This window comes from Orycteropus afer, unplaced genomic scaffold, assembly GCF_000298275.1.
Source record: "Orycteropus afer afer isolate SDZICR_OR568_19922 unplaced genomic scaffold, OryAfe1.0 scaffold00311, whole genome shotgun sequence".
Classification (NCBI taxonomy): domain Eukaryota; kingdom Metazoa; phylum Chordata; class Mammalia; order Tubulidentata; family Orycteropodidae; genus Orycteropus; species Orycteropus afer.
Genome location: NW_006921898.1, coordinates 965,302 through 982,733, shown reverse-complemented (window position 1 = coordinate 982,733; position 17,432 = coordinate 965,302). Strand labels below are relative to the sequence as shown.

The 17,432-nt window shown below is 45.7% G+C and overlaps 1 protein-coding gene across 1 annotated transcript in view; it reads left to right on the top strand.

Moving 5' to 3' along the window:
- The first annotated feature begins 13,322 nt into the window (after positions 1-13,322).
- FYCO1 (FYVE and coiled-coil domain autophagy adaptor 1) overlaps positions 13,323-17,432 on the top strand; it is a 73,253-nt gene continuing 69,143 nt past the window's right edge. The window contains exons 1-2 of the mRNA XM_042782419.1: positions 13,323-13,377; positions 16,961-17,067. Of these exons, the coding sequence (XP_042638353.1) occupies positions 13,323-13,377; positions 16,961-17,067 (162 nt within the window). The remainder of the gene's footprint in view (positions 13,378-16,960; positions 17,068-17,432) is intronic.

Genomic DNA, 17,432 nt, shown 5'->3' with positions numbered 1-17,432 from the left:
GCAGGAGTGCATGGAGGGATAGACACAGGGAAGAGGTAACTATCGGAAGTGGGCGGGGAGGTGTTGCATTGGGGTAAAATGTCAATGTCATCAGACAATGTGTATGTAAACAGCTGTATGGAAAGTGAATTTGCTCTGTAAACTTTCACCCAAATCACAATTAAAAAAAAAAAAAAAAAGAGCATAAAAGAGGAAAGTTATACTGTTGATTACACAAAAATAAAAACTTCTATATAACAACACCACCAAATCTTACCCTTCCCTAATACTGTATCTCATAAAACTGTTCAGACTGTGATTGGAGCAATGATTATTCTTAGGCCACAGTTTTAATGACTTTTCTCTTTGCCCACTCTGAATTTTTTCCACCTCCCTCCCCTTCTATTTTCTTTCAGTTTTCTTTTATGTTAACAGAAGAATGGAAATTACCTCTCTTCACTGGCCAACTCCACTCAAACAAACTACTCCATTAGCTAATTCACTGTTTTATCTATGTCTAATTTACAAATATATGACTAATGAGATGCCAAAACCAACCTCACTGTCATCAAGTCAATACCGACTCACAGTGACTCTGTAAGACAGAGAAGAATTTTCCCGTAAAGTTCCCAAGGCTGTAAAGCTTGAGTGGCTGGTGGGTTCAAAATGCCCACCTTTTGATTAGCAGCCCAATGCTTTAACCATTACCCCACCAGAGCTCCTTAATGAGATGCCATAGGCTAAAATTAACTAAGAAATCTATTTCCTCTCCTTAGTCCACTCCCCTCCATCGCCACCTGAAATATTGGGACCATGGCTCCTGACTATAAACCACTAGCCAAACAGGGAGGTGTTTCCAACTTAAATGGTTGGAATTGGGGCAGAGAAGAGGGAATGGTTGGGACAGAATGGCTTCTGGTCATAGGCTAAAGTGTATTTATTCCATGTACTGTGGCTCTTCTATATTGTCCCTATAGTAGACATCATTAATTGAATGAATTTTGTTCTATTAAGTCCAGTTTCAGAATGCTTTGCAATGTACAACTTATAAATAGAAATTGGGCTGGGACCAGGAAGAAGTTAGGGTAGTATTTCAAGCATTTCAATTTTTTTTTTTTTTTTTTTGAGTCCTGATTTTACTCACAATCCTGTGTTAAGAAATAAGAGTGATTCTAAAGATGGGATGTTAGGCCCAGCAACATATAATCACATTTTTTTTTTTTGCCCAATATATCAAAATGTTATCATTTCAACATGTAATCAATATAAAACAATTAATGAAATATTTTATGTTGTTTATTCATGCTAAGTCTGAAATCAAGGGTGTATTTTAGATTTACAGCACATGCGCAACTCAACCCGAAGTAGCCACATTTTAAATGCTCAATAGACAAACGCAGGCACCGCTCTTCTTAAGATCCCAAGTTGAAGATTTGTTGGTCCACAGGCCCTTCGGGATTTCAAGGGTTAACCTAGAGCCCGCTCCCAGAAGGGGACGGAGGTTGTAAACCTCCCCTTTATGGAGCATGCCGGGAGTCGTAGTCCGAGCCCATCTGCCCATAGGGTCCGATGGGAGTTGTCGGAGCTAGCCCTGCTGAGCATGTCGGGAGTGGTAGTCCGAGCCCTCCTGCACCCAGCTCTTCGCGTCATGGCCGCTTGCGCCGCGCCTGGTTCTGTTCAGCTGGGCCCCAGAAAGTTTCGGTTCTGCCCGGCCGTGGACCCACGAGCGCGTAAGTGCCGCGGGGAGCCAGCCGGGCTCTGGGGCACCTGGGCTGTGCTTGGCACCCGTGCGGGAAGCTTCCTGCCGGGCGCGGCTGTCACCTGTTGCCCTGTTGGGTGACCTGTTGTCCAATCTTCGTCGGACCCTGCCAAGTGCCTGGGTCTCCGCCCCTGTTCAGCCGCCCTGAGAAGCACCTCGAGCCAATGAAGCTCCGTGTCCCGGTACTAATCGGGGACCCCCGGCTGTCTCTCTGGTGGTCAGTTAAAAAGACAGACCCCAAACGTTAGTTCCTCGACCCCCGATGGCCAAGAAGCCGCAAACTAGAGCACCGTATGGGGTCTCTGGACAAGTCTGGGATCCTTTAGGGACAGGAGGGCCGTGCCCCGAGTCCTTCCTTGCATTGTCCAAGCAGCGCTGACCTTAGTAAAAGTAGTTTCTGGCTCTACTACTGGGCGGGGACTGTTCAGATCTTCACTATGCCGGACTCCGCTGGTGCCCGGGTCCTCCCTTCATCCTAGGAGGGGACGGCTTGTTTGTCTTGGGCCATTTGGGCCATTTCGGCCAAGACTGATTCCCTTTCCCCACTGCCCCTGCTGCCAAGTGTAGGGTCTCAAGCAGGGCCCTGTTGTTTGTTGCCGTCTAGTCGATTCTGCATCATAGTGACCCTATGTACATCAGAATGGAACTCCGCCCGGGCCTGCGCTATCCTCACAATTGTTGCTGTGCAAGAGCCCATCGTTGCAGCCTGGTCTTAAACATCTGTTGGGTGGCCTGTGAATAGTCTCTGGTGTGGCTGCACTGGACTTTGGCAAGAGTCCACGTAATTCAGAACCTAGGCTGGAGGAGGGGCTCAACTTTATTTTATTTCTAAGAAAAGCACTTTTGGTTGATTTGTTACCACAGGGCTCCCTGTTACTGCACTTGTGCCCTCTTATGCCCCTTGTTGATCTTCATCGTTTTCGTTGACTGCTTCTTCCAGAAAAAAAAAAAAAAAAAAAAGCACTTAAAACTGCTTGTGTTGGCCATAGCCTCTGCTGTCATGGGCTTGTCTTACCACAGCAGTTTCCTCTTCCCACAAAGAAATGGGTCAGGGGCTTTTGAGGGGCAGAGGATCAGGCCTTAATCTGCTGCTGCCAGAGCTTGTGGTCGCCTCTGCAGCAAGCTTAACTCCTCTGCGATCAGCCTAATGAGGATGAAGGAGAAGAATTGTCTCCCTAGGCTTTTCTGTTTATGGTGGCTCCCACCTTCAAAAGTGGCCCCTGTTGAGTGGGCTTCACTTGATCCCCTTCTATAACAGCCTCTGTTTGTTAAGTACTAGTTATGTGTGACACGACTGGACTGCATCTAACAACAATAGTTGTGGGTCACTATTATTATCGCTCTGGAAATCAGAGGTAATTGGTACAGTGATGAGACTCAGCCTCCTTTGGTTAAAAAAAATCTGAGAAGCCTCTTGCTGTAGGAAACAGATTTTTTTCTGCTTCTGCTAAAAGTGTTCATCTTTGTGTAGCACTTCATTTCTTTTTTTGATTTTTTTTTCATTATTTTATTAGGAAAATAGTCGAACATTCAGAATCATTGAAAGGACTGTACATTGAACACCCATGTGCTTTGACCAGGGTATCTGCAGGAGCAGGGAGTCAGTGCTTAGTAGCCACAGCCAGTTAGCCTTTGTGAATGTCTGCTTTTCTTTCCTACCTCCTCCAGTGGCGATAATCCTTTGTCACCCCATATGAAGAAAGGTAAAGCATTACTTTCTCACATTGCATCTGGAAAAAAAACAGGGTAGGAAGAGGGCAAATGAATTCCCCAGATGGATAAATGTGCTAAAATTGCCTGTAAATAATTTGGTGAGCTGAACATACCTTGGGTTGTACCCAGACATGGCAAGATCTTCATGTCATTATTCTTCGCATGAGAAAAATCAAAACCCTTTTGCTGTCAAGTCGATTCTAACTCATGGCAACCCTACGTTCCATAGGATTTTCAATGGCTGTAATCTTACGGAAGTAGATCTCCAGGCCTTTCTTCCATGGTGCTGCTGGATGGATTCAGATGGCCAACCTTTTGATTGGTAGCTGAGAGCAAACTGTTTGCACCACTCAGGGGACCTTACTTGCTATGTTAATTGCACATAACTAGTTTTGGTGATGGTACAGGACTGGATGATGTTTCATTGTGTTACACATGAATTCACCATGGATCAGCCAACTTGACAGAAATTAACAACAGCAAAGTGATTCTAAAATCTAAATAGGGTCCAAATTGACAAGACTCAGCCTCAATGAATAGAAAACAAATATCTTGCCCAGTACTATGACTTCTGCTTCAGAGCCATCTTGGGTTTCTCTTGCCCCTCAGGTCTGCCAACATACTCCCCCTACCACACTCAGTTCTGCACCCCAAGCTGTGAGCTGCTCTTGTCAACCTCCCCAAGGAGCATAGCAGAATCCAGATCTGTCAGTTACCCCCCACCCATCCTGGTCTCACACCACATGGTTTGCCTGTTGAGTAGTTCCGAGTGAGCATCTCCAAACTCCAGGGAATGGAGTTTGGCTTAGTGATGGTGGTGGCGGCAGCAATGGTTGGGTACTTATTACTGTGCTGCACAGGTGTGAAGGAGGTTTCTGGGTAGACTGCCTCAGGGACAGAGCTGTGGTACACACTTCCTCCTGTCCAAATTGAAACTAGAAAGATCAGAGTCATTGACTGGGAAAGATGAGGGCAGCATGAGCCAAGCAGAGCATCCAAACCCGAAAGACAGGGTCCCAGCCACTGCAGAACAGTCTGGGGGGCGGGGCACCCAGAATGTAGCTGGGAGGGAGGCAGGAGGGATGAGAGGACAAGCCTAGCGAGGTCAGCAACCAAAGATGAAGGAGCTCACCAGCTGGGTTGAAGGTGATGGCAGTCACCTGAGTTCTCAGGACCCCAGGGACCCCCTCTATTTTTAACAGGACTTTGAACCATTTGATTCAGTGTATCTGGGATGGAAAAGCAAATCTGCAGCAGGGGGTCGAACTGGAATGAACTGGTTCTAAGTCTTGGATTTTAAATTGACACCAGGTAAGGAAGGGTAGAGTAGACACACCATAACTGATTCAATTCCTAAATTATTTAATTCCTTGCACTCTTAGAGTAATAGTACCATAATATTTTCACAGTAATGGCAATATAATGTCCACAATTACAACTTTATGTTATAACAAATGTATTATTTTAATCATCATAAAAGTAATTTATGCACAGTCAAGAAAAATTGCAAAGTCAGAAATAGAATTTTTGGACAATTACCCTTGTTCCATTGAAAGATAATTAGTATTTACATTTTGGTACATTTCTATACCTAAAAGTTTAGTTTGGTTTGTGGTGGGAGGGTCTATATTTTGTTTCATCTGATTCATTTATTCATTTGTTCAAGTAATTTACTGAGGGCTCTTCATGTGCCAGGATGCTGGGGAAATAATGAGCAACAATGGAGCTTCCAGACAAGTGGGAAGAACAGAGATTAAATAACAAATTACCACAGTGATGAATGTCTCCAAAAGCCTGTGAAAGAGCATGGGAGATCTGGACAAATTACAGTTGGTGCCTTTCCTGTTCACCTGCTCTCATCAAAGCCATAATCAGACTTCAAGTGATCTTTTTTCTTTGTAAACTGATTGGGGGTGTATGTTGTCTGTTTCTTTCCACTAAAGTCTAAATTCCTTGAAAGCCAGGGCTGTACTAGCCTGGTTCAAAGCATAGTCCCAGCTCCTGGGTCAGGGCCTGCCTCTTAATAGTGGTAGTCCAGTCGGTATCTGGAATCTCTGGGTGGTGCTAAGGGTTAGTGCACTCGGCTGCTCACTGAAAGGCTAAAGGTTTCAGTCAACCCAGAGACATCTCAGAAGAAAGGCTTGGTGATCTACTTTCAAAAAATGGGCCATTGACATAACATACTGCACAAAAACATTGTTCCACATCCTGCTTTGGCAAGTAGCGACTGGGATCTTAAAAGCTTGCAAGTGGCCATCTAGAGCCAACGATGGGTCTCTCCTCATCCAGAGCAAAGAAGAATGAAGAAAACCAAAGACACATGGAAACAATTAGTCCAAGCAACTGGTACACTGTGTGATCTGCATCCTATACAACCATGAAACCAGAAGAACTAGATGATGCCCAGCTACCACTGTCAACCACTCCAAGGGCGATCTCTGTAAGAGATCCTGGATAGAGTGGGAGAACAATGTGAAACAAAACTCAAAATTCTAAAAAAGAAAAGGGACCAGGTATGCTGATAGAGCCTGGTGAAACCCCTGAGACTCTAGTCCCTAGCTGTCCTTCAGGTCTGGAATTGAACCCACACCTGTAGCTTCCAGCCAAACAAAAGACAGGCATATGAGCTGAATATATATGTTAGAGAGATACACTCCTTAGAGAGATCAATCATAGGAGAATAGAAGGGCTGTATATGCACAGGGACATAGCACGGAAGGCAGGAGTGGATGAAGGGAAGGACACAGGGAAGAGGTAACTATGGGGAAGAAGTGGGAGGGGAGCTGTTGCATTATGGTAGATTGCAGTCAATGTCATGAGACAAAGTGTATGTGAACTGCTGTATGGAAAGTGAATTTTCTCTGTAAACTTTAATCCAAATCACAATAAAAATTAAAAGAAAAAAAATCAGTCATTGAAAACCCCGTAGAGCACAGTTCTATTCTGCCACACATAGGGTTGCCATGCCATGAGTCAGAAATGAGTCGACAGCAATGGCATTTTAATAAATATCTCTTGCTTGGCTTGCCTTTTGTTGACATATGCAGGTTTCCATGTTGTCTTCCTTAATTAAGGCCATGTCTATTGGCTGTATCATATTCTGCATCAGAGATTCAGTTCATAATTCATAATCAGTTCGACTAACCCCCTTGACACTCCTGCCTACCTGTCCAATAAGGACAGTTCTTGGAGCATATGATTTTGGAAATCTGTAATTTTCCGAGGAATCTTACCCCAGAAAAGTAGATACATTAGTTGAGTTCAAAATTGTTAGTGCAGCTGTTCCAGGTACTGCCCAGATTTTTACATGTGTTGTCATCATCTCCTGGCTGTTTTCTCTGGCATCTCTGCCTCGGTCCTATAGCCCCACACACAGACTGGTGGCTCCTCCCTTGGAGCAGCTGGCCACCTTCCTAAAAGACAGTCAGCTTCCCCCATGCCCAAAAGCAATACCTTATGTCCATGGATCCCTCTTGAGCCTGCTGATCTAGGTCAGTGGGTAGGAATCATGGCCAGTTTTGTGTAAGCGCCACAGAGAATGAACTAAGGAACCTGGAATTGGTGGGAGAGAGGGGTTCAAGAGAAGATTCAAAATGACAGTCTCAAATCCTGACCCGCTTGAACAAAGAGAAAAAGATTGCACACAAGAAGGCATGTTTGGGAAAGATGACCCAGGCTTCCAGTTGGTTAACACTTTAATAATAGGTCCAAGGGGTTGGGTCACTTAATGAGCCTCTGGTCACATGTGCTAAATATTGGCCTCTGAGCTGGCCTCTGGTAGATTTCTGAGCACTCTCCTAGATACCCTATGGAGGCTCTGGTGAGAAGAGGCTGCCTACCCACTAGCCGTTTCAGCACCCGAGGCAGCAGGATTTCCAGACACAGTTTCAGGTACTAGCCAAGTACCTCCCTTTCCATAGATGGTAACCAGGGAGGTGCTGTTGGCTCTGCTGAACCAGACTGAGGTGATGGGCTGTCCTAGAAAGGCTCTCTGCTTTTGACTGATCTGAACCATCCTTGTCCTCAACATTCTTTCTTGATCAGGGTGGAGTTTGCCACTAGTGTGCTCCACCTTGTTTGGAGAAGAAGGTGGAGTACAACTCTATGGTGACCTCTCTGGGTCAGATCTTACTGGGAGCAAGTATGCAAGATTTTGAAGGCAGGAAGGTTGTCTTCCATATCCCTAACCTCCTCCTCCTCTGCTTCTGATCCTTCTTTCCATATGTGGGTACTCAGCTGTATTGGTCCTGCCAGAGCCAGCTTCTGGGACACATTATGTATCTTAGTCATTTGCATTACAGTGCAAATAAGTATACATGAGTCAGTCCGGGGCTTTGATTTTAACTTGGGACTAAATGACTGTCTCTGTTGTTTAAGGCTTTTCAGGCATCTTGGCAGGTTTAAGAATTTAGAGGGCAGAGAAAACTCAGCATAGTCTGTGACTAGGACCTCAGGCATTAATCCAGGTAATAAATAACAATATTAGAAAATATATTTAGTCCCTTTTCATCTTTGAAGATTGGATGTTTTCAGACATAAAACATCCAAAATCAAACACAATTTTGAGTTGTTGGCAAGAAAATCCAATATTCTGAGAGATTTTATAAAATCAGTTTCTCTGGTATTTATAAGGAGCTCTGGTGGTACAGTGGTTAAGGCATTTATTTGGTTGCTAATCAAAAGGTCGGTGGCTCAAACCCCCCAGCTGCTCTGCAGAAGAAAGATGGGGCAATCTACTTGCATAAAGATTTACAGCCTTGGAAACCCAATGGGAGTCACTATGAGTCAGAATCAACTCAAGGGCAGTAAGTTTGGTTTTTTGGCTTCTGATATTTATGAGGTCTTGCCCGAGGCAGTGACAAGGATTTTTATATATTATTGTACAAGGATGTGGGATTCACAGAGGTAATTTGCACTTTTTGGGCCATGGAGGTGTCGGAGCTCTGAGTCCTTCCCAGGTGCTGAAGCAGCTATGCCTTGTAGACAGAAGCTTTCTTGGAGTGTCTCTGAAGTGAGAGGAGCAGTTCACCAATGGGTTGTAGATGTCAGGATCAGACTCTTTCATGCCAGAAGACTGTGATCCCTCAACCAAAGAGGAGGGAGGGGCAAGATGCAAAGAGTTGGCAATGCTTCCAAGCCCACGAAAATAGTACTCTTGCGGAGTCCCTGAGTGGTGCAAATAGTTAACATGCGTGGCTGCTAACTGAAAGGTTGGGCATTTGAGTCCCTCAGAGGTGCCTCAGAAGAAAGGCCTGGTGATCCACTTCTGAAAAATCAGCTACTGAAAACTCTACAGAGCATAGTTCTACTCTGACTCATGTGGAGTCACCATGAGTTGGAGTTGACTCAGTGGCAACTTGACTGCTAACCAGAAGGCTGACAGTTCAAACCCACCAGCTACTCCTCGGAAGGAAGGTTGAGCAATCTACTTCTGTAGTGATACTGCCTCACAAACCCAAGGAGGGGTCGCTATGAGTTTGGTCTGACTCAATGGCACCTAACAACAACAACAACAATGGCAACTGGTGCTGGTGGTGACCATGGTCTCCCAAAGAAACTTTAGTTTACTTCCAAGAACACTGGCAGGTGACAACCTAGAGCCATGGTGGGGAGGCCTACCGTAACAATGTGACATACTGGCCCTGTGGTCAGTTTTTTAGGGCTTATTCCCGGGTGGTGACACAGACTCTGGAAAATTAGCTTTTATAATCAATGGGAACTTGGCACCAGCTGAGCACCCTGAGGATCAGCTGTAAAAAGCCTCCTGGGCTCAGGATGTTCACCAACATTCTGAGAAATCTCAAAGAGCATGTTTCTGTGTTTGAATTCATTGTGCCAAGATCCAGATGTTAGACTCACTTCCTGTGTGTTAGACTCTGCAGCAGGGCTGATTTCCAGAACATCTAGCCAGCTGCTTATATGTTTGTGCATTGTTCCAGCTGGGACCTGGATGAGTCACTCAGACTCTGTTGTTGTTATTGCCAAACTCCTCCCATCTTTGAGTCTCATCCCCCAGTTTTAAGTGTACACACAGGCTCAGTGGGCCTCAGTTGAGGCCGTCGTTGTCTTCCATGATTATTTCTCCCAGAAGCTCCCAGGACCTCTGTGTTGACAACAGCCAAATGAGAGGAATGCTGGCAGAGGAACAGCCTTCACTTCTGCTATGCCCTCCACTCAGTGCACCCTTTCCTCATTGGTCTCTTCAGTGACCTCCTATTCATTTTTCAGGCCTGGCCCAACTCAGTTGCCTTTGCAGTGTGCCTACCACCATTTTCCTCCCCCAGGCAGGATTAATTTTCCCTTCTTATTTTCCATTGCATTTTTTAAAATTCATCACATTGCTGCTTTTCTTGGAAGTATAATTTATGTACAGTAAAATTCACCTGTGTGAATTTTGACCATGTATAGTTATGTAACCATGGGTGCTATAAATGGTTAAGCACTTTACTACTAACTGAAGAGTTGACAGTTCTACCTACCTGAGGTGCCTCAGAAGGATGGCCTGGCCATCTGCTTCTGAAGGGTCACAGTCTTGAAAACCCTGTAGAGCAGTTCTGCTCTGACACACATGGAGACTTCATGAATGAGAATCAATTTGACAGCAACTAATAATAACAACTTCCATCGTAATCAAGATACACAATAGTTCTGTCTTGGTTATCTAGTGCTGTTAGAACAGAAGTACCACAAGTGGAAAGAAATTTATTCTCTCATAGTTTGGTAGGTTAAAAGTCTGAATTCTGGGTATTAGCTCTAGGGGAAGGATTTTTCTCTCTCTGTTGGCCCTAGGGGAAGGTTCTTGTCTCCTTTCAACATCTGTGGGCCCAGTGTTCCTTGGAGATCTCCATGTGTCTTAGTATCAGTCTTCTTCTGGGTCTAGGAGCTTTTCAGTGCAGATACCCCAGAGCCAAAGGACATGTTCTGCTCCTGGCTCTTTCTTGGTGGTACTGAAGTCCTTCTTTCTCTGTTTTCTTCTTCCATGCTTGTAGGGTAAAAGGTGGTACAGGCCACACCCCAGAGAAACTCCCCTGACATGGATCAGGGCTGTGACCTAAGTAAGAGTGTTGCATCCCACTCTAATCCCCTTACAGCTGATTGGCTGATCCCATCACATCACATAATGGGGGATGATTCCATCATTACATAACTGCCAAATCACTGAGCATTGTGGCCCAGGCAAGTTGACATGTATTTTTTGGGGACACAGTACAATCCATGACAAGTTCTATTACCCCTTCCACCCTAGCCCCTTTGTAGTTAAACTCTCCCCTCACCCTTAGCTCTAGCAGCTACTAATCTGATTTCTCTCCTAATAGTTGTAAGAGTATCATATAAGTGGAATTATGTGTGTAGCCTTTTAAGTCTGATGGCTTTCACTTGGCATAATGCCATTGCGGTTCATCCATGTTATTGTGTGTGTTGAAGGATTGTTCATGTTCATTACTGAATGACCATAATGTTTTATCCATGTCTCTTCATGGGCCTATTCAGTGCTATCTGGATATTAAGTTTTCTGCTTGTCTCCTTGGCAGACAGCTGAGCCCCATGAGGACTGGGCTATGCCTTGTGTGCGTCCGTTTCTTCACCCTGCCCGTAGTATGTACTTGATGAAATATGGGTGCTGAGGAACCTATGCATTGATAGTGAGGTCCTTGATCCTCTCTGCTTCATTGGTGAAGTGTCTGCTTGGGTAGCAGAGGCCTTCCCAACAGATACTAGGCTAAGCCTGGGGCTCTGGCTCTCTCTGGGGCCCTGGCTGGTCCCTGCACAGCCTCTGTGTTCAGGAGACCATCTAGAGAGAAGCCTAGGGATGGGCAGGCTGGCTTCTGGTAAACTGCTCCTGCACTCAATATGGTGGCCATTATGGACTGGCTACCAGCATTTGTTAGAGAGCCCTTGGGGTGCGGTGTGGATCTTCTGAGTCTCAACTTTGGGCCCTGACCTACTGGAGGATAGTACTGGTATCTGTCTCTTTCCTCCTCCGCTGGACAAGCCCTCTACTGGCCTTGTTTGCAATAAGTCAGAGCTACAGTGGCTTAGCGTAATGCCTCAGGCACTTGACTGCTAACCAAAAGGCTGGCAATTCAAACCCACCAGCCACTCCTCAGAAGGAAGATGGGGCAATTTACTTCTGTAGTGATATGCCTCAGAAACCCAAGGAGGGGTCACTATGAGTTGGGTCCGACTCGACGGCACATAACAACAACAACAATAGGCTATAGGTGTATTTGCCATGTGCCAAGCCTTTTCTCCTCAGGCTAATGCTGGAATGCTTATGTAAATAATTGGAGGAGGCTGAGGTTGGGGACCAGTTCCATTCCAGAGTCTCCTGCCTTGACTCCTGGAGCAGCCAAGGGAAGACAGCAGTGGGAGAGTGAGGGCCAGCACACCACTCAGGGTGGTGACACCTTATTTGGGAGAAGCTGGAGTTCAGGATAGAACCTAGAGGCAAGTGGTTATGGTTGGTCATTTGCTGTAGCAACAATGGCTTAGTCATAAAGAATCAGCAGGGCATACTGGGAAAACCACAAAGTTTGATAGCAGGCTTACCAGAATTGAAGTCACATTTTACCCTTTACTGGCTGGTAGCAGTCATGTGACTTCTCAGAATGTAAATTTATTCTTTGTAAGCAGAGATGACATTATGTATCCCCCTCCCCCCAACGCGCGCGCGCGCGCACACACACACACACACACATACACAGGTGATTGTGAGAATGAAACGGCATCAAGCATCTAACAGGGCAGGCACACAGTAGGCTTTCGCTTAGTGGCAGCTACTACTACAGATGTCTCTGGTCTTACTGTCTACTTTTGGCAGCATACATGACATTGTGTTAGATGTCAGAGGGAAGAATTAGAGGTTCTGAAAGAAGGACACAGGAGTGTACAAATGCATGTCCAGCCCTCTTTGCAGTGATGCTCAGATCTCACCTTTGTTGATTTCCAGTGACTGCTGTGTCCTTAAATCACTTCAACAGCTGCCCAAGTAGGGCTGGTTACTCAGGACTCAGCGGCCGCAAGAGGACTGTAACTGAGCTTAAAATAGAGATGTGTCCCTTGACTAGTGTACCAGAGGCTGCGCAGGGCCCTGGGTAGCAGGCCAGGCAAGGTCTGAACACCCGGACTCTGGGCAGCTGGAGGCTAGCAGACATTCCGACCAGGGAGCTGCTCCCCCTGCCAACAAGCCCAGCTCTCCTTGGTGCAACAGGCCTGAGGGTATGTGTCTTCAACCTCACATCCCCAGTGCTGCCTGGCCAGAAATTACTGATCATTCCTCAAAAAAAAGGAGTCTGAGGAGAAGGTAGGGCTGGAATATGGGAGTTAGGGATTAGGTGGTAGCTGATGCCTTTGGCTTAGCGTGGTTGAATGAAGGGTCCAGCCAGAATCAGTGTTGAGCTACTTCCAGCCTTCGGTATAAGGGATGGGAGGAGCTTTTTTAAGTATGGAAAGTAAGGCAGTCCTTACTTTCCGTAAGAGAACAGAATGAATGGGAGTCTCAGGAAGAATAGGCCTTGCTATTTAGTTGTTCTTATTTCTTTTTAAGCCCTAAATCAGGTCATTATGTCAGAATGTGAGTGTCAGATCAAACCAGAGAAGACCCACAGAGCAAGGCCCACACAGAAAGGTCAAGGCCTTCCAGTTGCAGGAAGATGCCCAGATGGGGCGATTTTGTGCCCAGAGCAGAGCTCCTCTAACACCGCCTTTAAATTTCATCTGTTGTAGCTTCTCCTATGGCTACCTCTCCCCCACACAGGTGCCACAATGGAGTCTGACCTCTACCGACTGGACAGCCACAGAGGGCTGAAGTTCTAAGCTTTTCTCTGGACTCAAGCAGGAGGCACCCAGCCAAGAACTGCAACCACTCACCATGGCTTCCACCAGTGCAGAGAGCCAGCTCCAGAGAATTATCCATGATTTGCAAGGTACACTTAGGTCCTGGGGCACACCAAGTTTGATCTTGAGGGAGCTGTGGCTGTGCTTTTTCCATTGCCAGCTGAAATTTAGCCCTTTCATCCTTGTTTGCTCTGGGAGTAACTGGAGCTCTCAGCACACATCATATTGAAATATTTGAGGCTCAGATTTCGACCCTGGGTGAGGCGGGGAGAGCTCACTGTGCTCCTCCTCTCAGGCCACTGTAAAGTTAGTTTGTAAACAAAACCAAATACCCTTCTCCCGGATGGGGTCTGATTTCAGTGTGTGTGTGTGTGTGTGTGTGTGTGTTTATTTTCACTATGTGTGAAGTCTTTGGTTGAATCATAAGCCTCTGGGCTCCGATAGTTGGCTTATTGGGGATGAATATTCTCCCTCCTCAGAGCAGGAAGGCCAGATACTCGTCTGACTTGTTTTGCTGTCCTACCTGCTCCTGACTCTGGTAGCATAGTGGCTAAGGCACTTGACTGCTAACCAGAAGGCTGGTGGTTCAAACCCACCAGCCACTCCTCGGAAGGAAGGTTGGGCAATCCTACTTCCATAGTGATACTGCCTCGGAAACCCAAGGAGGGGTCGCTATGAGTCAGGGCTGACTCAACGGCACATAACAACAACAACAACCTGCTCCTGACTGGCGGACGGCCTGTTGCCTGTGAGACACTCCAGTTCTGGGCCTGCTGCCTCCCAGACTTGCCTGCACACAGTGTTCTCCCGTGAGAGAAACTCTGACTTGTAGCCTTTGTCTAGTTGGAGAAAGGCAGGCACGGGTAGGTGCGGATAAAATTTAATAGATGCAGGAGGAATCAGCTGCTTTCTCCAAAGTCTAGGATTTCTTCCTTTCAGATGCTGGCCGAGGGTCAGAATTTTGGCAGGTTCCATTCCCCATAGATCACCAGGGCTGGTCTTGGGATCCTCTTTGGAACTCTAGCACTTGCATTATAACTAACACATTGCAAAGCTGACCACTTTTTCCATACCTGCATAGTTTATATGACACTTTGCTGGAAGTCTGAAGGCCTGGGTTGATACCTACTCAGGCATAGGGATGACCAACAGCCATCTCTCATTCTGAGGGTCTTTGGCCTATGGGAGATCAGAATTCGGTCCTTGCTCTGAAGGTCAGCGATAAAAATCACTTTCTGAGGCTTGTTATCTCCTATCAGTAGTGTTTTTCACTCCAATAGTCAGTAATTTCATGGCATTTCATGTGTGCCAGGCACTATTCTACACGTCTTATGGGTAGTAACTCATTGAGTCTTCACTTTTGGTCCTGTGAGGGAGGTGCCATTGTTAGCTTCATTTTGCAGATGAGGAGATGGACAGAGAGGTTAAGTCACTTGCCAGTCAGTGGCAGAGCCCGAGTTTGAATCAGCAGTCTAGAGCCAAAGTCTGTGCTCTTAACTACCCTAGTCTACATCCAGCTAAAATATTAAGGACTTTTCTTTTTTCACTCTACATAGAGAGGCAAGGAAACTAAAAATGACCGCCCCTATCAATCAGAGTTTGCCACTGGCCTTCAGAGGTTTCTCTACAAAATAGACAACCTCATCTGTGTTTCAGTCCCTGGTTCTCAAGGGTAACTTGGAGAAGTTCTTGCCCAGAGTCTCCTTATTGAAAGGGAAGAGATGGCCCTCTGGTAGAGCTCCTGATCAGGTTGCAGATGAGCAGGAGGGGCTGAACCATGCCCTGGAGAAGACAAAGGAAAGCTTTCACATTTGTTCACTTACCATTTTCTACCCTGGGTAGTGGTTGGATCTGATCATCTCTGACATCCTGGGGCAATCTCATTTCCTCATACCCAGCCCACAGAGCACTATGATGGGAATTTTTAAAAGGCATCCTTTTCTCAAGACGCTTTATTTTCATCTGTTGGTCAGGGTCATGGTCATAATAACGATACAAGTCCACAGCATCCTTCATGAGAATGGTGCATTCCTACCTGAGGTGTCCTTGGGCAGTATAAAGCCTTCACACCTGTGTGGGGCAGCTCACTTATCTTCCCAGTGACACTCGTTACAAGGGGCTTTGGAGTCAGGCAAGCTTGGGGTCAGCTCCTGCCTCTGCCTCTTAACCCTGGAACATCTTGGACAAGTCTCTTCGCTTTTCTAAGGTGCACTTCCTTCCTTTGTATGCCACTGGGTTTGATGATAACACCCACTTCTCAGGATCTGATAATGATTCATATAAGATATCATTCATATAAGATATGATTAGCATAATTCTAATATTATTAATAAATAATACATTTAGATCGTCAGCGATCAGAGCTGAAAATTTCACATTTCATACCCAAGGGCCCCTTCTTTCTAAGTATTATAAGATTCCAGATCAATGGAACATTGGTTGTGCACATTTACCCATGCCTGAAGACAGAGAAGGAAAGCTGTATGTTATTCCCAGGGCCCTGTTCCTCTAGCTCTCTTCTAGCCAGGCACAACTCAGCACCAGCCACTTATTTTAAGAATCTGTCCCAACAACCTGGCTGTGCCATTTGCTGACCTTTGCCCGATGGGTCAGTGCTAATTAAATGTTCAGCCAGCTGGGGCTCAGCTTCATTTCTGGGCAGGTCTGCTTTCAAACCAAGCTGCTTAGGAGGAGGGGCTTAGGATTTCTCTTTTTTTTTTTTAAAAAAAAAAAAAAAGTCAGAGAAAATAGTTTCTGTGCAGCATGTTCCAGCCATCTCAGCTGGGGAGTTTTTCTCAGTATCAAAAATCCAGCTTCTGACAAATTCTGTGTTTCAAAGCAGAGGTAGTGAGTTAGGGTCAAAAGGGGGCTTTTCCCTTTTTTGCCCCTTAGACATCACGAGGTGGGTTCTGGGGTGAGAAGGACCTTGAGAAACTGGGGTTCTATTCCAGCTCTGCTGCTCACTACACAGGATCCTTGACCAAGTGCTCTGCCCTCTTTGTGCATTCCTCATCTATAAAACCGGGGTGATGATACCAGAGTTCATTGATTCTAAGCTATACTTCTTCCCCGCTTCCCCCTCCTTAAAACATTTTAACAGGTCTGAAATTGGGCTGCGTCTTAAAAGCAGTTGCATCTTAGACTTGTTAAAACAAGGCAGCCTCTGCTTCCCAGTGCTGTATCAAATAAGAAATACATGTAAAGGCCTGGATATTGTTGAGATTGTCATTATCATTATAATTCTTTGCACATACTGGCTTTTCTTAAAGCCTGGATTCAGTAGGGGTATAGTGAAGAATAATAAGAAACATGGCCTGAATTAAGCATGAAGCTTTCTGGAAGTCAGTATTAGGGGACTGCTCAGTGATTCATCCACACAGGAAATATTTATTGATCAACTATTGCATGCAGATTACGAAGTCTAGGTGGTGGCATACAGGGATGACCAAGATACTTGTCCAGTCAGGATGTGGTAAAGTGCCTCTGGGCTTCCAACGCATTTTAATCATCTCTTACTAAGAGTTGTATTCCATAGACATTTACATATAACTTTGCATTTCAGAGATGCTTTGCTGTCCTTGACCACTTACTCCTCTAGCTTGCGGGGTTTTTCCCTATTTCTCTTTCTGAGGTCACCTTCCTTCTGGTTATATGTTCATATTTGTTTTAAAGATGCCGTGACAGAACTAAGTAAGGAATTTAAAGAAGCAGGGGAGCCCATCACAGATGACAGCAGCAGCTTGCATAAGTTTTCTTATAAGCTTGAGTATCTCCTTCAGGTAAGTGATTGCTGCAATGTGTTGGATTTTGCTCCACTGTCTCGTGTCCTTCTTGGTGTACTCATCAGCATTCAGGATGTGGTTCAGAAAGCTCAGCAGAGCCATTAAACCCTCATGTTTAGACTGCAGGTCAGAGCAGTCCCCAGAGAGAGCTCTATCCTTTGAGAACTGACTAACTAACTCATTCACGGCCATCGAGTCATTTCCAACTCATAGCGACCCCTCCTTGGGTTTCTGAGGCAGTATCTACAGAAGTAGATTGCCCAACCATCCTTCCGAGGAGTGGCTAACAGAATGTCATCCTTAGTATGGTTTGGGGAATCAAGAACGTTCTCTGGAGATTGAGGTCACCTTCAGGCAGGACA